General features: G+C 40.2%; 1 protein-coding gene across 2 annotated transcripts in view; it reads right to left on the bottom strand.

Moving 5' to 3' along the window:
* The window catches only part of dagla (diacylglycerol lipase, alpha), a 40,047-nt gene that overhangs the window by 13,378 nt on the left and 2,025 nt on the right, over positions 1 to 24,644 (bottom strand). For both annotated transcript variants that reach the window (XM_022194737.2, XM_022194738.2), the window contains exons 2-14: positions 9,712 to 9,813; positions 8,843 to 9,054; positions 8,542 to 8,643; positions 8,304 to 8,442; positions 8,050 to 8,137; positions 6,959 to 7,093; positions 6,763 to 6,840; positions 5,755 to 5,879; positions 5,250 to 5,400; positions 3,110 to 3,193; positions 2,118 to 2,195; positions 1,771 to 1,851; positions 1,368 to 1,510 (exon numbers count right to left, since the gene is read on the bottom strand). In XM_022194737.2, the coding sequence (XP_022050429.1) occupies positions 1,368 to 1,510; positions 1,771 to 1,851; positions 2,118 to 2,195; positions 3,110 to 3,193; positions 5,250 to 5,400; positions 5,755 to 5,879; positions 6,763 to 6,840; positions 6,959 to 7,093; positions 8,050 to 8,137; positions 8,304 to 8,442; positions 8,542 to 8,643; positions 8,843 to 9,054; positions 9,712 to 9,806 (1,511 nt within the window). In that variant the 5' untranslated portion in view covers positions 9,807 to 9,813. The remainder of the gene's footprint in view (positions 1 to 1,367; positions 1,511 to 1,770; positions 1,852 to 2,117; positions 2,196 to 3,109; positions 3,194 to 5,249; positions 5,401 to 5,754; positions 5,880 to 6,762; positions 6,841 to 6,958; positions 7,094 to 8,049; positions 8,138 to 8,303; positions 8,443 to 8,541; positions 8,644 to 8,842; positions 9,055 to 9,711; positions 9,814 to 24,644) is intronic.

Below are 24,644 nucleotides of genomic sequence, written 5' to 3'. Positions count from 1 at the left end.
CTATGCCATACTGGGGTGGGCAGAGGAGTGTGCTTCAAAGCAAGTTTAGCTGACTTGATAAAACCTAAAAACCTAATCAGATATAATGGCTATCATGATGGTGGTTCTGAACTTCCTTTGTTAACCCAAGTTTTCTCCTAAGTTTCGATGTGTGTTCCCGTAAAAGGGGACACTTGACGCATCACTTGACTCTTCCTCCTCACAAAACGGACTGGTGTGCCACCTATCCCAGTCAAGAGGAACAGTTATTATAATGGAGAGCTATGAGAAATATAAAAAATTACTACAGTTAAAATTGCTATTACTGCAAACGATGCAAGAGAGGAGTTCTGGTAGGAAATTGTTCATCATCTGAGTTAATATATTTCTATTCCCACTCAGTGACTCTGCTTATTTTTCATGAGACTGTTGCACATTAGCGCTGTCAAACTTTAAACTTCATACATTAATGATAATCAAGAGGTGTATTTAGGTCTGACGCTGTCCCATTGGAATCACTTTAGTTTTGGCCAAATCAAAGCCAAATTATTTCTACTGACTGAATATTCTGAGATAAACACTGACAGACAAATCAATTTTATAATCTGTGCTCTGTTTGCTGCGACATCAGCACTTGGCAGCAAATCGGGACCAAGAATAAAAACACAGGTATACATTTTCTGAATCGCCAGCTGAATGTATGTGGGTTCCTTTGGCAACACGATGCATACAGTTTGCCTACTGTAACTGCTTCATTCAGTGGCATTACTAACACACAGCTAAACAGATTTGCAGATATTTGCAGACTGAAAATCTGTATCATCATCAGGAACAGAATGGGTGTAAGGGCGGAACTTTATACAGTCAATTTAAATCTGAAACTCTGAACATGACCTCCTCCAGTGCAGTTTCGCTGAGAGCCACCTCAGTCACAGTGATAACTCTGGCTTTAGTCTCAACGTACCTCACTAACCCATTTCTTTTCCTTCATAGTATGGCCCACGCCACATATCCAAAACTAAAGTGGGATAAAAATGTGTCATATTTCTTGCATTGTCAAGTTTAATCTAAAGTGCAAACACGTTTACACTTGAGCAGGAAACGTTTCAGATCAACTGAAAATTCACTACAGTGCTGAGCAAACTGAGGGTTTACAGGTCCAGGTTGTAAGTAAACAGAGCTGAGCAGGATGTAATCCATGGCAGCAGACTGGTATGAAACTGCTGACCTTGGGTTAAACACGTGTGGAATTTAGAAACATAAACTTGGAATTTAGATGCCAGTGTGCTAACCAGACTTCTAATAACTTTCAACATAAAGTACTTAAACTCCAAGACTGATGTTCTTGTAGTTTTCTGTATATTGTATAAACATACAGAGTGACTCACCTAAGAAGGCCACCGGGTGGAGAATAAGAGTAGCAGTGAAGTGTAGGGTACTGAGGTCTCAGCAGGAAGGAGAGGATAGCAGCAGTGCCTGCACCAAGGGAATGCCCGACTATCACCAGCCCATAGTGCATGGTGCCCTTGTTCTGTGAGAGACAGTCAGAGTCATTACACTCACAACAGCACACTTTACCAGCCACAGTGAAGAGTCACTTTAACCAACTGCTTTTACTGCTGTTTGTAAAACAAACTCGTTGTAAACACGAAGGCTATGTGTATGGTGATATAATGTTACAGTTAGTGTAGCCTTGAATAAAGAATTACAGTGGTGTCAATGCAAAATCTAGAAAAGGTTCATTCTTGAGTCTTTCATTCTTTATACAGTCATGTGTACTGAGTCATGTACCAAGTCTCTTCCAAAAGCTTGTGACAGGATCATTTCCTGCTCCAGTTTCTTCTTAATGTATTCTGCTGAGTAAACCATTCCCTGAGAGGACAGAAAGAGAGAGCAATTCAGTGGAGGGAGGATGGTGACAGAACAAAATACGGACAGGAAGTCTGTGTCATTAATCTCTTATTAAAATAGCCACAGTAATTATTCTACTATTAACAACTGAAATGACCTTTGGAACCTGTGATATAGGTCACTTGTTGAAGCTGCACTATAAAGAACTGAGACACTTAAAGCTGAAAAATCTCAGGAGACTATTCAGTGGAGAGTATGTATTGCAGGTGAGTCATTTAGCCTCTGACCTTGTGGCCGAGCCAAGTCCCATGTTGCTCCTCCACAGGCAAACGCTCAGAGTCTCCTGTCAGATCAGTCAAGGCGTCCTAATACACACAAGAAAATTAAAATTCTACAAAGACGGCCAAAAGCAGAGAGTAAAAGTGAAAGAGGGGAAGATTTAGATGCAGAAAATGAAAAGAATGTCTGACTGATAAAAGACTAGGCACTGGAATGAAAAACACCATTCATTACTTCCACTGAAAATGTGATTAATTGTTATATAACTGTGCTTTAATTTACCAAGAGCTTTAACACCATAAAATAATTCTATAGGCTCATGGAGATGAAATATGCCAGACGCACTTAAACTTTACATTTCAGAAATCATCACTACCATTCTTGAATTACTGAAGAAATAACACATTACCTCCTAAGGCAGGGATTACACTGGACATCTGGTGAGGTACAGAGCAACACTTCTTGCGTCATTATGCAAGGTTTGGTTTGACTCAGTTTAGAGGCTACAATATTAATTAGGTCCCCTTAGGTTTACATATTCATACATGTCTCTTTAATCTTTGACCTGAATTTGTAATGGCCTGCTTTACATGTACAGCAGAAGTATTCTGATTTATTACATTGATAAATTGGGTGTTTGGACTATTTGGGAGCAAAGCTCAACATGACTACTTATTTTCAAAAGACCAATTGCCTGCATTATAAAACTATTATGAATCGCAGCTATTAGTTCAGTTCAGTTTTAAAGCATTACAGGAATTTTCTCAAACGCTAACGTTAAGAAAAAGTAGATGGGACATTTAACTCTGAAAGTGGACAGTCACGTTTCTGCTCTATGCATGAAGAGTGTAGGAGTTTGAGAACACTGCATTCAACCATGAGAACTTCACCTGCTCTGGAGGTGTTGGTGTTGTGAGGCACTGAGGGCAGCAGGGTCAGCTAAAACTTTGAGAGAGCTGAAGAAATAGGATCATAAAAACATAAGAAGCATAAAAATCACCTTTGGTGAAAGGGTTCCTCTGATACTGATGACAACTTTCTTTTTTGCGTGATCAACTGCCACAAAAAATGGAGTTTCATAAACCTGTATGGAAGATCAGAATGAAGCAGAGAAGACAGTAAAAACTGGTTAGACGGTGAGAGGAGCAGGAAATGTGAGGAGAGGGCTAAGGTCTGTGCATCATAGTTTCACTTGCAACCCAGCAACCCAACATTCCTAAAGTCATTGTCACCAAACCTTCCTCAAATTGGCACAGTGCAAAGTCTAGTCAAAGAATTTATAGATGGAAACTCAGTGTTGGTGAACCTCTCCCAGTAGTGCTCTGTTTTATAAATCAGTGACATTGTGAGGCTCAAGTGCAGGCTTGACTGCAGAAAAAAGTAAAAAAATTGTTATTATTATTATGAAAATTACTTTTCTACATATTTAGAAAACTTGTTAATTTTTTTCAGAGATAGAGTCAGAATTGAGAAACATATGCTGAACTGGAGGGAAATTATGTTGACTTTTAAAACTCCGATGTGTAAAGCAGTGCCAGTGTAAATGGATGACAAATATGCTACCAATATTTTGACTTGACTACCGCAATTCAAAAGTTGTTGGAACATGTCTTTAAAAATACTTTGACGTTATCTTTTGCTAACCTGGGTGATTTTTTTGAAGTTGACAATAATGCCAGTCAGTCATTTTTATGCACCAACTTAACTGCCTTAAAGGGGAACTTCGTTTTTTTTCAACCTGGGGTCTGTTTCCATATGTAATTTCATACATGTGAGTGATAGAGAAATGAATTTTCGACATAGCTCCAGTATTTAGCCAGGCAGGCAGCTTAGCAGCTCAGCTAGCAGCTCGGCTAGCGAAAAGTATGGGGCAGCTGGCCCCCCTGCGTCAAAGTCCGCCCTAACGTACTTTTGCCCCACACTGACCGGCTCAGATAGTCTCAATGAGTGTACCACAACATACTAGAGATGAGAAGTGAACGAAAACCTCCACATTACCTGGCGATAAAACCGGTGTTTTGGCGCGAGCTCTCGCGCGATTTCAGAAATAGATTTGCTTTCTAGCGTCCTGAGATTTGGATACAGACCACAACAAAGCGCGATCGCCAGGTAATGTGGAGGTTTTCGTTCACTTCTCATCTCTAGTATGTTGTGAGACACTCACTGAGACTATCTGAGCCAGTCAGTGTGGGGCAAAAGCACGTTAGGACGGACTTTGACGCGGGGGGGGGGCCAGCTGCCCCATACTTTTCGCGAGCCGAGCTGCTAGCTGAGCTGCTAAGCTGCCTGCCTGGCTAAATACTGGAGCTATGTAGAAAATTCATTTCTCCATCACTCACATGTATGAAATTACATATGGAAACAGACCCCAGGTTGAAAAAAAACAAAATTCCCCTTTAACATACAGCAGCTTTGTAAGACAAATTCACAACAAAAGTGTTTGGAGTTAAAACATCCCTCGGAGTACCGTCCACATGAATAGTGAGTGCAGACTTTGCATAATTGTCATGACACGAATGCAAAAGTTTGGTGTCCTCCCTCCACAAGGTTGGATCTCAGACCAAATGATCAAATATGTACTTTGAGTAAGCCGCCTTGTCACTGTGATGGTAGTAAAACATTCACACAACTCAGTACTGCTCAGTCCTGAGGCCACCAGCGAGGGTCACTTCCCTCTTCAGCTGCACCTTAAAATTCTTTCCATGACGGTCATAAACAGAACCTTGTGACGAAGCGCAGTCTTGACGGAGTTCAACACCTACTGAGAAGACTTACTGCCGAGGATGTGGAAACAGCTCATGCTCGGCTCCCCATATCTCAGCAACTAAACTGTTGAGCAAAGTGTTATCAAAACAGATATTAATGATGGCCAGAATTACAAACTAAAACCAAATTAGCTACTAGTTTGGGAATGTGTAGCTGTGTACACCAGCTCAATGTAAAGTCTGAAATTTTATACAAGGCTCTGGGGCTTTATATGCAGAATAATTCACCGCAACAGGGTATTATGTTTTTTTAACAATAAAAAAAAGAAAACCTGACAGTGTTAAACTGCTCCACAACACTCATCCTTTGTTTTATTCAGGAAGTAAAGCCCAAACACCTCTGACTGTTTGCTGGCCGGTTGTAGGATTACTCACAGCATCGTGGCAGGATGTGTAGACAATGTGAACCTGCTTGAGATCCCTGTCCAGGAAGTGTCTACGTATGGCCAGGACGTTACAGCCGCAACAGTTGTCCTCCTCCACTGTCACAGATTGAGACAACCGAGAGCCAGACACTGACGTACAGCTGGGGAGAAAGGAAGACAACAAGAAAACAGTAGGACAAGCAGAGAAAATAAACCAGATCAATGGTTGATTTTTTTAATAAACAGTAGGGAGAACAGACACAAGACAATCACAGAAAACCGGTAAGATTAGAGAGATAAAATTAGCATCCCAGTGCAGGCAATCTGGATATGAGTATGTGATTAATTCGACATTGCATGTGCTAGTGAGTGGGTCTAACCAGAGTGGTATTGTCTCAGTGGATTACCACTTGGCAAGTGTTGACGCATGTGAAATTTGATCTGCACTGGAGAGGCTCAAGAGACACAAAAACCAAACAGATCAAAACTGTGCGGGTGTATGTTTGAGTGCTTACGGGCAAGAGCTGGCGAGGCGGCACAGCCCACAGGCAGGCTTCCTCATCAGGTACATGGGCCAACCATATGCAGCCAGGGCAAAGAGCATATAATAACACACATCTTTGTACATGTTCATCTCAGCCTGGGAGAGGAACAGGCAGACAGACGGACAAACACACCCGCATTAGAGCAACTTCGTAATAAAAGGAACAGCACATTCAGAAATCTTGAGATATGATTCAAATCCTCAAATATTATTTCAGTTGAACACATACTGATATGGCTGTGTGTTTGTCATTGGTATGTTTGTGCATACATGCACGCCAGTAGTAGAAATACCGGGCTTTGCAAAAGTTCTGTTACACTTGCAAAATGCACGCAAAATGAACACAAAGATTTTTTGGTGCAAGAAGATATTTTTTTTATTTTCCAAATATTTCAATATATGTGTTAATGATAATATTAATCAGAAATGTGGCCACCCAAAAGTTTTATCTTATTGCAGCAAAAAATCTTTGTGTTCATTTTCGTGAATGTCTCAACAAGTGTAACAGAACTTTTGCAAAGCCCGGTGTATACTATATACCACTGAAGAAAAACTGCTTTTGTAAAAGGAGATCTCAAGGGACTAATTGTTTGATGTGATACAGTTTTCTGATGTACTGTGTGAAATAAACACAAAACTGCTTTCTAAGAGATTCTGAGAATAAGTCTTCTCTAATTTTATGTATGTTTTGCAATATCTCTTTATTCCTACGGAAATGTCTGTAATTCCTGGAGAAAATGTGAAATCTTTAGTTGCCCAATTATAAATGATTTTGCTCTCTGTCTTAGAGGTTCACTAGAACAGGACTACATGTATTAATAATTAGCTAAAATGTATGTTGCACTATTGAAACCCCGTATTTCATTAATTACTACAATTCTGACCCTTTTACACTTTCACAACAGTCAACTGCTCATGTGGTTTAGTACTGGGTAAGTCTACCTTGGTTGCGTCAAACAATCACACAGAAAAAACTCACCGAGTTCTTAAGGTCCAAATATCTAGTGTTTCGAGTGACAGGCATTCCTGATAAGAAGGCTAAAATGTCATTGTTGGCCTTTGAAAGAAATGAAAAAGCAAAAAGAGCAGAAAGAAATATAAACATGATATAGTTTAAATACATTTAAAACTACATTTTTAGCTTTTTAATTTTTTTTTATAACAGATAGCGATACCTGGTCCAGGATAGCAGATCTCTTAGACCTTTGTCTCTGGCGTAGAAGTACCAGGCCAGCAATAATATCACTAGGCACAATGTCCAGGTCTCTGAAGAACTCTGCAAAAAGGCTGGCCACTTCTGAATACGCATCCTGGACATAAAAGGAGGAGATATAATAGCAAGATGATAAAGCGGAGTAATCAAATTAAGACTAAGCAATATAAAGTAACAAAAGACAAGTTATCACCATGTGAAGCTTAAACTGTCTAATGCTGAGCTCAGACCTCACACGACTGGCATTACTGGCCAGAAAGACGTAGGGTGCCAGGACAGAAAACTTGAAAACTAATTATTTTATCCTGCCTGACAATGCTCTGACAAAAAGCACGTCTTCCAGAAAGAGCTGGAAAATATTGCCAGAGAGCAGGATGTCTGGACTGCCTTGCTGAGTCTGCTGCCGCCACGTTCTTGCCCGGGGTCAGCAGCAGAAAGTGAACGGTTGGACAGACATTTCTCTCCAACGCAAGTGCAATTTTGTAATCTCATAAATGAGGAAACACAGATTTCCTGATGATGGTGAGGCAATGACTTTTTAAATTCACCAGCAATATCCCCTGCCAAAAAGAAGACGCATTATTTGCGCATTACAGCAAATGCACAGCACCAGTCATCATACGTTTGAGCATGGCTACAGTGATGTTCAACATTTTGAGGCAAACTATCCTGTCCACTGCAGTTATACCTACTGACTGAGGGCACAATATCTTGCTTAATACTCGCTTTAATTAAAAGCAGACTACAATTTTTCAGAATTGCTTTTTTTTGTTTAAACTTTCATGAGCTTTACTTTTCTGCTGACAGCCGGTAAATTGATTCAGTCTGAAATGAATTCATTTTCCATTTATATTTTTGTATTAAATGCTGCATGTCACTGGTAAGTAGCTGAGCTAATCACCACTGCATATCCCAGTCTTGATTAATCCAGTCAGTGCTTATTTAAATGACTGCCTCACTGGATGTAACGCTTGACATATTTCTGGTTGTATTCCTTTATGCATTTTCTTTCACCGTAAAAGAGGAAATGGACAAGTGTGTGTTGTGACTCACTGATTGTGTATCTTGGGCTCTTGTGCAGCACATGAAGAACTTTAGTCTCCTGCTCCAGCTACTGGCTTGGCCTTCCTCTAGCCTGTGTCTAGTCAAGGCAAAAAAACAAACAAAACAAACAATAATATCAGGACTGAACTTGTGGGAAAAAACAGTAAGATATGCACTCGCTGTTTTTCCCACAAGAAGTTTGGTGTCAAGTCAAAACAAGACCCAGAGGGAGAGCAATCGAGAATCTGAGTGCCAGTTAATACCTGAGTGTGTATGTAGTGAGGTTACGCTGACGCCGACGGGTTGCTTTCAGCTTGACAAAAGTCCGACCCGTAGGATCAAAGGTGCACATGAGCGTGATGCAAACGCTGAATATCACTAGCCAGTTGCATGCAACAATTCCTGCCGAAAATATTCAAAAATTATTCACATTCAAGCACACCAAATCCCTTTTCCTTTAAAATGTTTATTCACCATGTACATTCCCCTTTATATTCTCACCCAAAGCCAAGTTTTTGGCAGTGACATCAGAGCACGGCTGGTAATACTGGACGAGCCAGGCAATTCCTACTATAGCATAGACTAGCTCAACCAACAGAATAGCTGGAGAGAGAAGGAAAGAGAAAGAGGGTGTGAGGAGAATAATGATCAATATCTGTTGGATCGATATAAACACTGATCAAATCTAACCTCAAATAATCCTCACAACCACCACTTTCAATCTGAATGAACAGTAAAATGTGATCCTGTTCAAGAGAGAAGCTCACAGGGAAAAAAAAGCACATGCCCTAGGATGGCGTACCTAGCCGTATATAGATGACATACTGCACAGCTTCCCTGGGCTGCGTGTACAGAATGCTGCCCCTCATGCTCAACCACATGATGGCGCTCTCACATATGAGGCAGCTGACCAGGATGCCCAGGTACCCTCGGCCATGGTCCACCAGTGTTACAGAGCAGGACTGGTCTGAGCCATATGGAAGGCCAAAGAGAACCACGGACAGAACCACCAACCTGAATATGAAAGGCAAAGGTGGAGAAGTAATGTTTCACACATGTATGTGAAATACCGGGCTTTGCAAAAGTTCTGTTACATGGTTTCATGATCTTTAGAGACGTTTACATGTCGGAGTGAAAAATTCCATTAAATAAACTGAAAGTTCTACCTTATAGGCAGGTGTCCTTAATACAATTTTTTCTCCGGTGAAGTTGTATCAAGATGGAAGTCAAAAGAGTTGAGATATCTGCTCTCCTTCATGCTGGCCACAACAAGTCTGACAGAGCCAAGCAGCTGAACATCAGTCGGATGACCGTCCACAGAGTCACGGAGAGGCTCAAGAATGGTGAAGATCTTTCAGTGATCTTTCAAGAATGGTGAAGACTTGAAAGATCTTCACCAGAGCTGATACCTCAACTCTTTTGAATTCCATCTTGATACAACTTCACCGGAGAAAAAAATTTGTATTAAGGACACCTGCCTATAAGGTAGAACTTTCAGTTTATTCAATGGAATTTTTCACTCCGACACGTAAACGTCTCTAAAGATCATGAAACCGAGTGTAACAGAACTTTTGCAAAGCCCGGTATATGTCTCTCTACGGAGACCTACTGATGAATTAAACATTAAATATATACATGCAAATCAATACAGTGGAAGAGATAGTGACTCACCAGATGCAGTGTAATAAGAAGAGGAAGAGGGCGGGCAGCACCAGGTCATCACTGCCAACTGACCAGCGCCGCCGAAACATCACCATTCCAGGCATCACTGCCCTGTGGGAAAACCCAAGGGAGAGAGAAAACTTCAGGGACAAATGATGTCATCTTAAACCCATGCTTCTTTGTCTTAACACTCACAATACAACTATAAATGTAAATATTTAATCTAAAGTGCTATATAGTGAGTATCTTACTCCTTTAAGTACAGCATATAGGTCAAATAAATGATATTAGCGCATTCATACCAGCACAGGCGTCTCTGAACTGAACAACAGGTCAGATCTTATGCAAGTTCTCCATCATCTATATGACAGGGCACGTACTTATGGACTTTATTTTCAGTTTATTTATTTCTAAACATGATAAAACTAAGAGAGGGCTGGAGGGATAATAACAAAAACAGAATTTAACTGAGAGCGAATGATAATGGGAGGTGGAGAAGATGAGACTAAGTGGGTGAAGGGATGCAGAGAAAATGTGACACTTAATGTAAGAAAATAAAGAAAAAACTCAGCTTTATTATATGGCGTTACCATACTGGTTATGGCTATGTGAAAAGGCTTCTTTTATTAGTCTCTGTCCATTCTCTGTTGAAAAAGCACTGTGAGATTACTCAAGCCGCCTCTAGGCTAAACTGAAATGAACTGTAAAAGGCACGGTAGGAAGGAAATAGTAGGGAGAGAGGGAGCCACAGAGAGGCTGATGCAGGCCTTATGGTGCAGATACAGGCTGATACAGCCTTTATGGCTCTTCCACATTTGCTTAAAGCTTTCTCAGCTCTGTCAGAAAAAGTCTGCCATCCTTCATGCCAAAACCATCGACTCGCTGTATATAAGACAGTGCAGAGATGAGCTGAGCAACTGATAAAGCAAAGCAACACAATTTTTTTAAGATGTCCTATTGGTCACTGTCCAACACTCCTCTGCTTTTTAGTATTGTTTCAGAACATTTTTGCAGTTATTGAGCAACTGGCAGCACTCTTCTTTATTCACCCTTAAATACCACAGTCATCATAGTTGTTAAAGTCTCACTCTGCATCGTGCCGGCACACAATAGCAGAGAGATAGATGCATCGCTCCCTGGTTAGAATGTAAATGTAGGGTTGTAATTGTTTTTGTAAAATATGTAATAAAGTACATTTCCATGACACTGTAACTGTAAGGACAACTCAGTGGAATCATAAATGAACAAATGCAAAAGCTGCCAAGTTCAAGTTGTTAAGTTTAAGGGATCAAAAAATACAAAACTGTGGAACTGTACATTGAACTCAGGTCCAAAAGCAAATGATCAGACTGGACCAAGTGTTGGAACGACATCTTGGTGGTGCAATAAAACTCTTTATTTGGCATTTCTTTGTTAAGTTTGTTCACACTTCTGTTTTTTTTTTACTTTACGTGCTTTGTTCCCCGTGCAGTTTTACACTTCACTCTAGTAGAAATGAAGTGGACTTTATATGGAAATGTAGTTCCAAGATATTATGAACGTCTTGCATTTCCAGTTTTTTAAGGTAAAATTTGGAGTATGCTTTCATGAGTGTTATTTTAAGAAGGTGACAGTGCAAGCTGCCAATATAAATCCAACCTAACAACTGTGTATCTCCACCAAGCAACATTAACTTGCTGTGAAAATAACACCTGTGACTAAATCGCCTCTGAACAAATCATTCTAAGCCTGCATACCAAACTACTAGTGCTGTCAAACGTATCTAATATAATAGCTTAATGCATTATCATGAAATGAAGAAGGATTTAAGCTACCTTAGACTAAGGACAGAATAGGTACCCATCCAGCCAAGCTAATGACGTGAAATAAGCTGAAAATACAAACACTTCTCATGCAGAGAATATACTGTTCATGGTCTGTACTTCAGTGAGAATGCACCTAATTAACTCTGAGGGAAGAAATCAGGTAAAGAAAAAAAAAACCTTCATTGAGGCATTTGTGCTACCACCTACATAGCTCTCAGTAGGGATGTGTAAAGTATTACAGAAGAACATTGGCGTTTCCTTTATGCGGAGCTGCTTCAGAAGTAGCTTTTTACAAACCCTTCTGCATTGTGTTGCGACACAAACAGAAACACAGGAGACCTTGTTGTCAGAATGGATTTCCATGAGCCCCCTCCCTCCCCAAGGCCACTGGACTTAAAGGGGAACTTCGATTTTTTTCAACCTACATATTAAAACAGACCCCAGGTTGAAAAAAACCGAAGTTCCCCTTTAAAACTTGCAAAAAAATTCAGGAGCTTGGCATTGGAAAATAACAGCTCTATCCTGTGCTCATCCTCAGCCTTTAAAAGTTTTAACTCAAAACTTGTCAGACTTCTTTGCATCTTATACAACTTAATTCTCAGTCATGTGCCACTCAGTCAGTAGCTACGTTTATATGCAGTCAAAAACCCTTTCTTAACCGGAATATTAGCAATAACCCGGTTGCGTACGGCCATGTAAACACCCGCAAAAACCCGAATATGCTCATATTCCGGTTTTTAAAAACCCGAATAAGACCCCTGGGTTACTCCTTTTCTAACCCGAATATCTCGTCATATAAACGCGCATCGGAATATCCCCATAGAAAGAAACATTAGTTTGCGTTCTGCACATGTTTCATCTGGTCTTTTGAGTACGGCAACTCCTTGTATGGCACGCGACCCACCAGAAATACACAAGGAGAGGTAAACAGACATGGCGTAACCCACACGGGGCACCACAGCGCCACACAGCGTCAGCACAGTGTCACACAACAGGAGTAACTCTGTCTGTTTAGACATGTAAACAGGTTATTCCAAATGTTTCAGAAACCGGAATATTGACCTTAATCCGAATATTGATGGCATATAAACGTAGTCACTGACTACTTACTGACCCTGAACAGCTGCACTGCTTTGAATTACGTCTGTATGGAGATCAATATAATCCCATATTGTATTGACTGTGACTCTTCCATTTTGACTGACTAGGACTGAACACAAATATTTTGATGCAAGAATATTAGATTGCTGAATTTATTCATTTCTATATTATTTTACTTTGTGTGCCACCCAACACCGGTACATTTAGATTTCAGGGAGACCCAATATATGTAAGAAATTGTTATAAATATTGCATTGATTTTTACTCTTTTCTGTTCATTTCTTTGATCCACCAAATCCACCAAGAATTTACGACCAGAAGCGACATTAAAGTGACCTGACAACCTAATGAGCAGAATAAACAAAATTAAATTCATTGCTTCAGTTTCAACAGAAGCAAATGCACATTATTTTTTCTGGTTTATTTTATCTGTCAAAATATATCTTCTCTAGTAAAATTGTGATATATGAAAACTGCCCAAACCTGAGAACCAGCTACATTATACAATTTGTTCCACGATGCTGTTACTGTTGTAAGAAACACATGATTTATTTTCCTACTCTTGTCAAAATGTCTGCACACTTTAGAGGCACTATTTAACATCGCTGTGTTTTATACAAATGAAATAAAGAAGGGGACAAGAAGTATTCCACGTTCAGTTTTCTTTGAATTATACAGAACTGTTGAGCTGGTCTGTCATTCCCTTAATGACAACACATGTCACTAGTAATGCCATGTATGGAGCAATGTTATATGTGTGGGTCTCAGCCTTGTTGGTTTCCTCCAGTTAGGGAGCACAGACATCCACATACGCACAGCAGTGATGCAGTGCACATTACTGCCAAAAGCCTCACACAATTCCACAAATCTACTGGTCATGGTAACGAGCCATAAAAAGCAACAAAGCACCAGCAAAGGCAGGAATAAAACACTGATGTAAACAATTCAGGCTTCAGAATTGTTAAAAAAAATAATGGATTTGCACATGTTTTTCAAGGACGATGCATTTTACTGAGTAACACTGGCAGGTTTCATAGCATTCATAATAATTTCTGTCCATATTACCCATATCAACTACTGTAAAGACGTGACCAGGAAATGAACCACTGACTTACTGTTTATGCTTCTAACTTAATATCCGTCACAGACCTGCTAAAAGTGAATTACATACGGTATGATAACAAACACAGGGCACAGCCACAATTCACTTCTCCTCTATTCTACTGAGCTGAAGTAGTAACTGGTAGAACTAGTTTTCACTTTGTGAATAGCTGTAATAAAGCAGGCACCCACCATTCACCTGACTGTGAAATGCCAGCTATGACAGTTAGAAAATTTACATTCAACAGCAAAGAGGTCTTGTGATCATCTTTTCTACAATGGAAAATTCAAGCTGCTCACCTCCAAGCAGTGGTCACAATTAGACCCTCACCAGCACTTACAGACACTTGCCATGTTTGCTGACAACACGGTGAACTACATACCCAAATCACAGCTCAGTAATTAAATGCACACAACAGTCCCATGAACTTCACTAACTGCCGCACTGCTGCTGTTTCATTCAAATGACTCGGGCTGGCCCGAATAGTGGTTGTTGTGGTTGTTGGTCTCCGGATATTCGGGCCCTATTAAAGACGAATATCCAAATATTCGTTCCGCTCCGTAACGTCCAACGGGGGGGGGGCGAATATTCGGATCCATTCGTCTGGTCTCCCAGATCGGAGGAGACCCGCCTGAGTATTTCGATCCATTCATCTGGTCTCCTGGACGCAAATTTTGCACACTGCCTTCGTTTTGTCTTCAGTTAAACTGAAGAATTCCCAAACAGCAGAGGTCTTCGGCATCTTGTCTTGTGTTTATGCAACGAAGTGAAGCGTGACGTCGGAGTCGGCAGCCACCCGGCCATTCGGGTGGTGTTTACAAACATGAATGGATGAGCTGAGCCGAACATGGCGGAATGAGCCGAAGTGGGCCGAAGGCGGAGGGAAGACAGTAACGCCGAATATTCGTTCCGCCCGGTAACGTCAGACCGGCGCGGGGGCGGAGGGGGAGGGGGCAAATATTCGGATACCAAAATTAATATCCGGATACCGCCATCGCGAACGAATATTCGGATATTCGGGTCCAGCCCTACAAATGACAGAAGCACAACAGCTCAAAATTCCTCATTGTCTTTGAAAAACACACTGCACAGATAAAAATAAAAGAAAAAAAAAAGGATTTCTGTTAAAGTGAACACAATTATGACCATTTATGCCCAGTGACCATTAATTCCTTGAGTGTTTCAGTGACCAAAAAAAGGTTTCACAGCAACTTGGCCTGAACTGTGTTGGAAGACGATTACAAATAGCCAAATCATCAAAGCAAAAGGGGGTCAAACCCTGAGCAGTGAAGTGACAGTATGAAGGTTTTGTCCAATCAAAGCAACACAGCAGGTGGTTTCACTGATTGGCAGACTTTCAACCAAAGAGGACAGACCACGCAGTGAAATCAGCTGCGGTAGTGTTTGGTTAAAAAAAAGAAAGAGAAGAGAAGAAAACCTGTTTACTCTGAGACTTCCACAGCAAATGGTGTGACACCCCGATGTAGAGTTTGGGCTCTTGCAGTGAATATTCATGAAAATGAGCCAACAATAAACAAGAAGAAAAGACAACAAATAATCCTGAAGGCAAATGTGTCAGAAGAAACGGAGAACTTGCAACACAACTGTTGCCCGACAGATACCAGTTTTTACTGCAATTTTCATTATATGCTGCAGCTCCTATCTTTGATATAAAGCAAGAGAGTGAAGGAAACAAGAGCATGCGAACGGGTTCATATGACAGAAGTCAGCTCACAGATAGTTGTAAAACTCTATCTGGGTTGATGCAACATTAAAGAGGACAGTGGAAGGAAAGAGAAGGAAAGAAATAAGAGAGAAAAATAAATGAACATCTGAACTCCCCCCAAATCTCATTTAGGCCAGAACAATCAGGCCAGCAAAATCATGAAGATCTCTTTAACGTGAAAGCACATAGTAGACCGCCAGGGAGACTTATCAGCACTCTGCTCCAGGCCTGTTGTTACGATATGGCTTAAACTCCCAGCAGAGCTCTTAACAGTGGAAAAAACAGTGTGACATAATTATGAATTAAATGGGATTAGAGAGCAACAGTGAAATGTTTTTGTAGTGTAAATCTACTTAGGTGCAAGTGTCAGCTCCTTTCATCTATTAAAGCATTTTCTAAACTGCTTATCCCGTTCAGGGTCACAGACTTCAGCATGCACTGGGAGACATATGGTTATTGCATTGTGTTTTTTATGGCAGTGCTGCCCAAACTAATATGATTTGAGATTTTTTTCCAATCTATCCAACTATCAAAGCAGATATCCTTAGGGAGAGTGATGCATATCTGGCAATTTAATGTGCCTGTTAAGACTGCAAAGTCACAAAGTTATGCACATAAGCAAGTGCAGTCATTTATAACCGTTGCTTTGGAATATTTCACACTTCTCTTATTTCTGTCTGTTGATTCCTTATTCTTTTTGATGATAGTCTTCTATTCAACTATAACATCACATCTTTGGCTGCAGCTGAGGAATATTTTCAATTCCTTTTTGATCATATTAACCTATAGGCAATGCTTTTGAATTGTTCAGCTTGCCCAACCGACAGTGCAGATTTATTACACCTACATGGATATGACACAGAATACAGAAAAACAAATCTCACTGCTTGGAACACGGAGCCATAGAATAAAGAGCCTGAGCGATAAATCAGTAGACAGATACTATCAGATGTATATTGTTGAATATATACCAACGAAAATCTGCTTTTACAAGAAACAATACCAAACAAAATGCTTAGGCTAATTTAGAAACAGCGTCATATAGTTTTTCCCAGGAAAGTAACTAACTGAACTGTGTGTAGTACATGCAGCAGAGCACACATCACAGCTGAGTAGATGGTGTGTGGAGTTGAGTTTTGTCTTCATGGTAAGCTGCTAACAGGTTTGTGAAATACATTGCTGGGAAGTTAACAAACAAACAATGACCCCACAAGCTCCCTTTTCAATACAACTAACATGCATATGAACAACATCAGTTGATATACTGATATCACAGTTTCTTACTCCTTGTAATTTATATCAACCCAAACAATCCAGTATCTTAATAAATGTAATAAACAAACTCACCCACATTATTCATGATTACATTTTAATCAGGTGATTAACTGACTAATTGGTTAAGAAGTTATAACCCATGAACCATATGTTAAAAAAACATTTACCGTAGATAAACATTATTCTTAGCACAAATGTCACCACTTATCTTTGGAATCCCGCAGTCATTACCAGTCATGTGTTTTTCTTACTGTAGTCTCATATCACACTGAACACAATCATGAGTGGGTCACACAATGTTCTAGTTACTCACTCTGTATTCAGGTTGTATTCACACTTTTCAGGCCTCTGTTGGACAACGGTAACCACAGATTCCGAGGTCAATCAATATTTCTGATTGTTCATGCCAGAGGAAATCAATGCAAAGAACACCTCAGGAAAATGTCCCTTTAAGTAACAGCAAACTCTCCAAAATCCAGCTGGAAATGTCTTGGATGCGCACAGCTGTGACTAGTCCTCAAGAAGAATTTCACTTTCTGTGGATGATGCATTTTTCATGAGGTCAAAACTAAGGTAGAGTGGCTAGTAGCGCAGGAATCTTGGCAATGTATCAAGCTGCACAGTGACATAAATAAAATCTAGCCGATGACTCTTGTAATCAGGTCTCCATACAACTACGGTAATCAGTAGTGACCTCTGATGAGAACGGCTCTGCTAGCCTCATTTCATGTCTTGCCATCAGTCTCATGTCTCAGCCCACCATCCTCACTAATAGCAGTTGCCTTCTCAAGGGCTTTCCCATCAATCACCCGGAGGATACTGGCCTATTAGTGATGCCGTTTGGCTTCCGTCGTAGGTATTAGCAGATGCACTTAGAATTTTTTCACCACAGTCAAATTCTAACACATTATACTGGCATTATTTTCTACTTTATTTTTTCCACAGACCCCTTTGAGGGGGGCATTGCTGCTGCGCCTTTAAATTACGTAGCCGACAGTCTGATAAAGGGACCCTCGGCCTCGACATGGTAGGACACACCACACTAGTCACCAGTGCGGTTGTGCTACATGTCACACCTCTGATTCTACAACACCGGCATGCTACACGAGAGCACACACTGGCGCAGCATGCTTGTTTGGTAGAGTGTGAACGAGCAAAGGCGGTGGTCTGATGAGGGAGTCTTGTTAGTGGAATTACAAAGCGATGTCTGTGTTAAACAGCCTACAGAGGCCCTAGCCTTTTGACTGATGAAAAAGACAAGACATTTTTAAAGAATGCAATTAATTAGTCAAAAGCTGAAGATTAATTCAAGTCAACCCTCATCACAGTTACTGTTCAGAAGGCTCCAGGTCATCATCTTTCAGAAGACTGCAGATTGATTCTGTTAAAAGTGGATGACATATTTAAGAAGAATATGCTCATCAGTTCAAGACATACAACTGACAAGTAAGCGATGCGTAAGCATCTTCTTCTATATAATTTCCCAAAATCATGAGTCATTTTAAACTCCAGTAAATGCTGAAGCGCATATTTGTAGAAAACTAAACTTCCTCCTTTAACCGAGAATTTATGAGTATAACTGAATGGTGATGATATTTGACTTTTAAAGATAATTAAACAGACAACTGCAGATCTTCCAAATATTAAAACATGCAATGTGACATGAGCACACTGGATTTTGGAAATTGAAATAACACAATCCTTTAACAATTACAGCAATTTATTCACGTATACCTAATCTATCAATGCTCAATAAAAGAAAAAATGTGTTACAGTACGTTTTGACTGTGCAATAAAAATACCCCTAAAAAAACATTATAATGGAAAACCTCCCTGGACATATTTGTTGTGATTTGTGGCAACATAATGATCATTTCACAACCAGAGCACAACACAAGTAGACACTTTTTGACAGACAAAGCTGACAAATGCTACTTTACACAGCAGGCATCCAGTGCACTCAAAGCACTGTAATTTAAAGCCAAGTAACACCTGAACATGTCATGGCTTCAAAACAAACTGTGAGGAAAAGATCAACAACATTATCAGGACCTGTCATCAACATAGCACATGCAAGCATATATCAAGGTCTAGTTTAAAATCAATACCTCACTGGCACCATCTTCCACAGCATGTGTACATACATACCATGTTTCTGACTATGGCAGAAACTGATAAGTCAAAGAAAGCACTTCAGACCATGGCACAAGATAAACACAAGGGCTGGACACTTTACAAGCCAAACTTTCTTTTTATTAACATTTATGCCTAGGCATTCTGTGGATTCAAAGATTTTTTTGAGCAATGAGCAAGACATGGCCCTTTTCCTTTTGTTTCCTGCAAGTTTTTCCTGTCATAAATGTAATAATATAACAATTACACTCACACAAATTTGATTTACGTTTTATATTGTGTAAATAGTGCTCAATATTGTGAAGAGTTGTGAGTAGGATCTTTGATATCAAAGTGGGGTATATTACTGTCTGTTGTGGCTTATAACAAACAAACATTGATCAGTATGAAACTGTAATTCCTGCACATTCACAGTTCAATTTGTTTTAAGCTGTTGAAGGTATACTGACACACTCAGCAAGACAAGTCTTCATGATCTGCATGACTGTTTACTGTTACTTCAAAAGCAAACTTCCATATTCCACCATCCAAATAGCATATTCTTTGCTCATGAGTTAATGATATCCTCTGTGATTTTCTTGTTAAACATGCTCGCTCAGAAAAAAGTAAATGCCAAGCCAATTCGTTATTGCCACTGTGGGAATAACAGAAACTTCATAATTTTGGAAATGAGATACTACATTTAAAGTTTGTAGTTTTAAACCTCCGTAAGCAACAAATATTCTCAAATCCAGCATCTGAAGCTGCAAAACACCCTGCTGTGTTTGTAACCCGAGATCAAAAGGAGCATCTAAATGTCTAAAACCTGACATTTAAGGTAACTCCACTACAGACAACTCTAGGCTGAACTGCTGTTCTTGACTCTGCTGTGATAGATGAATTCTGCATGAGGCATGAGTCATGCAAACTCTTGACTCTCCTCCTGAGCTAGTGACTCCATCTGCATCCAAATGACATGCGTTTTGTGGAGAGACTATGATATATCCCTGCATGTGAGCAATGCTATTGTGCTTCACATAGCGTGCTACTGTGTGCCAGGCCTATACCCACGTGATGCAACAACAATGACAGGGCTGTCCGTCCATCATTACGGCTTTGTCTTTGACATACACAAACAAGGTATAGGTATGCAGGGCAGCATCTGACATGTAGTACTGAGAATGATGGTGTCCGAATTGTCTGATGTAGCTCTTCTAAACAGGCTCAATACCAAGTTAAAAAAAAAAACTCCAGCTCTTTTGTTAACTCTTTATAAAATCAGGAAACACACATTTGCACCGCTGTGGATAAAAGGCAAAAGTTACCACTCACCTGGTCCCACTGCTCAAATAATTACACAGAACACTGTCGATACGTCAATACAGTACACTTCTGAGGGAACCACAGACACAGCACCTGAATCTAAAATCTGAACAAACACCAAGCTGATATCCCATCAGAGCTCAGCACCGTGGTATATTCCTTGTAAAGAGAGCAGGTTGATCTGCTATGACTAGCAGCAGGTGTTTTAGTATCCTACTCTTCCATCTCACTCACAGTGAGTCTGCAGCAGCAGCAGCATCAAGCCAAGCTGTGGCTCACAGCCTGCTGGTTGCAGCCTTTTTATTTTCTATCACATTCTCTCCCTGTGTAACCTCTCCATCTATCACCACTGTAACCAAACTCAAGAACAGTTAGTTTGTCTAGCAAGCATCTCCACACACACAGATGAGAGCAGATCTTACAAACTGGTTTGAAAACAAACAGCTGAGCAATACAAGTCCATTACCATAACCAAGGAACACAACAGATCTTACTGGAGAAAAATGTTACCTTAACACAGCCATTTGTAACTCTGTTCCCTTTTTTAATAAAATAAATATAAGTGAGCCTGTTTTTTCCAAGAGTGTCACTTTGCCTTCATAATGACAAAAAAGAGTACTAATACTTTGAACAGATCCCTTCAAACTTAAAACTGATAATTCACCTGTCATCTGCAATATAATTTAAGTGTCAAACGATCATCTAGTGTATGATTAAAACATCACTGCGCAGAGTTTGTCGTTTCTTCATTCTCAAGCTATGGTCAACTGGACTCTTCATGTACGATGTGACAAAAAAAAACTTGTTTTCATGATGAAAAGTATATCAAAATTTACCTCTTGAAACCATTTGAAGCCCTTTTCTCCAAAAACTATCTAAATTAGAATATGGATTTCGCTGCTGTGACTGCTAAAGAAATGTATTTTTATAGTGACAATTTGATACTTTTATAGTGTGGAACCGTGTCACCAGTGGACTCTCACTAATATGTACCTTTCATACCTAGAGGTGGACAGAAACAGATTTTGAGTAACGCTCCTGGCAACTGATGTTTTTTTCTACAGGTGCGCACATTTAGTCGGAAACTAAACCATAGGATGACTGGTTGTCTCAGATATTAGGCTACTGCATCACTGTAGCAGTGTGGTTTTTTTTACCATGAGATTAAACAAACATGACACATTGCTCCCCTTTTGCTTAGCCAAGTGGGTGATACTACTGAATGCCAATCTGAAATTTGTATTTGGTTTTGTTGGCGTCCGTCCAAAATTGGGATAAAGCGATAGTCACAGAGTAAATATCTGCTACTGAACCACAAAACTGTATCTCAATCTTATCTGTGTTTGGCCTGCAGATATACAAACAACTATGGAATTCATTCTGTAATCTGTAGAGGCCATGGGTACAAGTTCAGGCCACTTATGTAAATACAAGTCGCCATGCATTTACAAGTTGGTATAGAATACAGCAGCTGTGAGTAGGATGGACAGTGGAGGAGAGCAGAGAATTTATGTAAACTGAGGTGTGTCCGGCAAAACAGACTCCACCTTTCATTTGAGGATCTAAATACATCTGGAACGTATCTGTTTTTCACTGCAGCACATTTCACTTCTGCAGAAAGTCTTGTGCTGATCCATGGGATGTGAATATTCATGCAGTGCTTTCACTTTTGGAATTAAAAATTTATATCTTTTAAAACAGCTAAGAATATTTTATTTGTACTTCAGAAAACAATGTCTTGAATGCACACACAAAATGTAAAGGTACGGCTTTGGGGACATTGGCATGCTGAGGATATTCTCAAATTCTCATATGCAAGACTACGGCAGAATTAGACAGGACTGACTCACATCAGTGACATGTGATATTGCTAGGGTTACGTGTCTAAAGGGTTATTGGATTAATACACCACTATTATTAAAACAAACCTCTGAGAGCACATGCAGTCATGCAGATAAGAATGACTTTCTTGTCCTGCAGGTAGTTTTTTATGTTGTCAGAATCAATAGGAATCAACTGGAGAGGAAAACTTTGCTTGAAGAGACAGTGATGGCAGGCTGAAGAGGGCTTGGCGTGTAGTGAGGTGTTGGACACAACACTGGAGAGACAGGCTAAGATTCTCTGCAAAAAAATGCTGAGGTTATGCTGGGTTGGCATGACTATGTGACTGCAGCACAGTCCCAAATCTCTCCGTCTTCTCTGCTCGCTGTCATACATCCATCTGCTCCAGTCTCTCTCTTTTTCTGCCTGGGTCAGTGTTACACTCCATTCAGATCAAGATTCTTTCCAGCATTTGTCACATCCCTGGCTCTGCTCCTGCTGTCTCTAATGATCTCGTCTCTCCCTAATCTGTCACACTACGGCAGTGTTCTGTCCATCCTAAAGAATCACACCCTCTTCTATCTCCATCTCACGCTTCCTCTTTCTCATCTTCTGTCTTCCCATCTTCATGCTCTCTCCTACCCACACACTCATTCAGTATTCATATTTTAGAGGACATTTATGAGCATGAAACTGAGCGTGTGCATCTGCACCATTTTCGGTGCAGAGGAAACCTACATTTTCTCCTCTAGCCTTCCCTTGTCCCCCTCCTCTTCCTTATCTAGCTAATCCAGATTCTGGTTTTGGTTTCGTGTTGCTCATCTTTTTTAGACTGAAAGCCATGTGCCACTCACTCCTACTCTCCCTCTGCCTCTTTCTCCATCTTTTTCTCCCACTGCCACCCACTCAATCCCTTTCACCTCTTCCCACTCCATTTTCTCTTCTTTCAGTTGATGTGATAGTATGTGCACTGCAGATTGTATGTGTGTGCGTTTGTGTATACAGGAATGGTTTTTGTGTGTTGGGGTGTTAACATATGTGGTCTGCCAACCTGTCTGTGGCTTCCTGCCACAAACCATGTACAGATCTGTTTGTCACTATATCTGGTCAGATACTGAAAATAACTGCAGCAGTGTTGTCATGCAACACACGACTGCGGCCATAGGTTTTCAGCAGTGGGCTCAATTTATTGTGGAACGTCAAATTGGTATTTTTCACACACTTGCACCGAACAGTCTGTTAGTGGCTGCAGCTTAGAGATTTTGCAATAAATCCAAGTCTGCCTGGGAGGGGACAGACACAAACACACACCTGCATGCAAACACCAGCCACATCATCAATGCAGTCTCACTCATTATCAGGAATGCCCTTTGATTTGTGGCTTTTGGAGCCAACCGAATGTCTAATTAAAGTTCATGCAACGATATCTGCATTTCCACAATACACAGGGAATACCTTACAGAAATCAAAGCTTTACTCATGAATTTGACAGTGACTTATGAGCAACCCTCTGCTCATTCATTCTATCTAAATTCTGAGCACCACCATATTTGAAAATGTTAAATGCATGGTTATCACTTCTGAATTTGCATTTCCAGTGCAATGTCTGGCAAATGCACAGCAGTCACTGGAACTCATTTCCCATTTTTTCCCCCAGTATCTGGTATGAACAACTGCACACATCGAGAATAGACGAGTTTCAGCCAATTTCAAAGACATAATCTGTTTTCCACTTGACATGCTGTACATGACACAGCATAACAAAAACAAGAGGTGCTTCTTATGCATAAACAACAGAATGAAGTCCAATTTCGAGGGCCCATGACATTATACTTAATATTTGCAGTTCAACTACAAATGTTACGCTTGCTTCATATCATTCTTTGGTATGACCGGTATGTGCAAAAACTAAAAGTATGCACTGTTGGTCCACAACATTTCTGCTTTAGATATTTCTCTTATATATGGTGTTTACAACAACACAACGCTGTGCATATGGTTGTCAGAGCTTCACACACACAGCAATTAACACAAGATATTTATACTAAAGCCTAACAAACAATAATTAGAAATAGGTAGCAGAGGATGAAAAGACGGAGATGGAAATTTAACTAGGAGAACCTTACAAAAGCCACCAGATTTTCACACCTAAAAACACAGAACAATAGCTTAGACTATTATACCGGATTTTATAACTGCCTGGGACTACTTAAGACATAATCTCGAGGACTTGTGTATTGAGAAGTGTCTGCAGATCAATGATTCTACCTCAATCTTTGACTGGTATAGTGGTATTGCAAGCATTTTTAGCTGCTGTATGTTATACAGGCATTTACACACACACACACAAACACACCACTCTTTATCTAAATTCTGACCCTCCCTCATTAACACATGCAAGATGAGTTCACCCGCCCATTTAATACGATTGTCGAAATTAGAAATCACAAATGTGAGAAATGAGCAATAATTTCTTTGCACGCCTACAAAAGCGACACTGCAACGGCACAAATGACTGAATTTGTCCCATCATAATGCTCTTTGTCATCCGCAGTACCAAAATAATCATATACTGCTAAATCCTTCAACGCTGCTTCATCCCAAAACAGTGTGATTCTGTAACTACCTGTGAGGACCCAAACACCAGCATCAAGTCTCAAATTGGATTGAATAAGAA

The sequence above is a fragment of the Acanthochromis polyacanthus genome, chromosome 2, assembly GCF_021347895.1.
Source record: "Acanthochromis polyacanthus isolate Apoly-LR-REF ecotype Palm Island chromosome 2, KAUST_Apoly_ChrSc, whole genome shotgun sequence".
In the NCBI taxonomy this organism is placed as follows: domain Eukaryota; kingdom Metazoa; phylum Chordata; class Actinopteri; family Pomacentridae; genus Acanthochromis; species Acanthochromis polyacanthus.
This window is presented reverse-complemented; position numbering and strand designations above follow the sequence as displayed.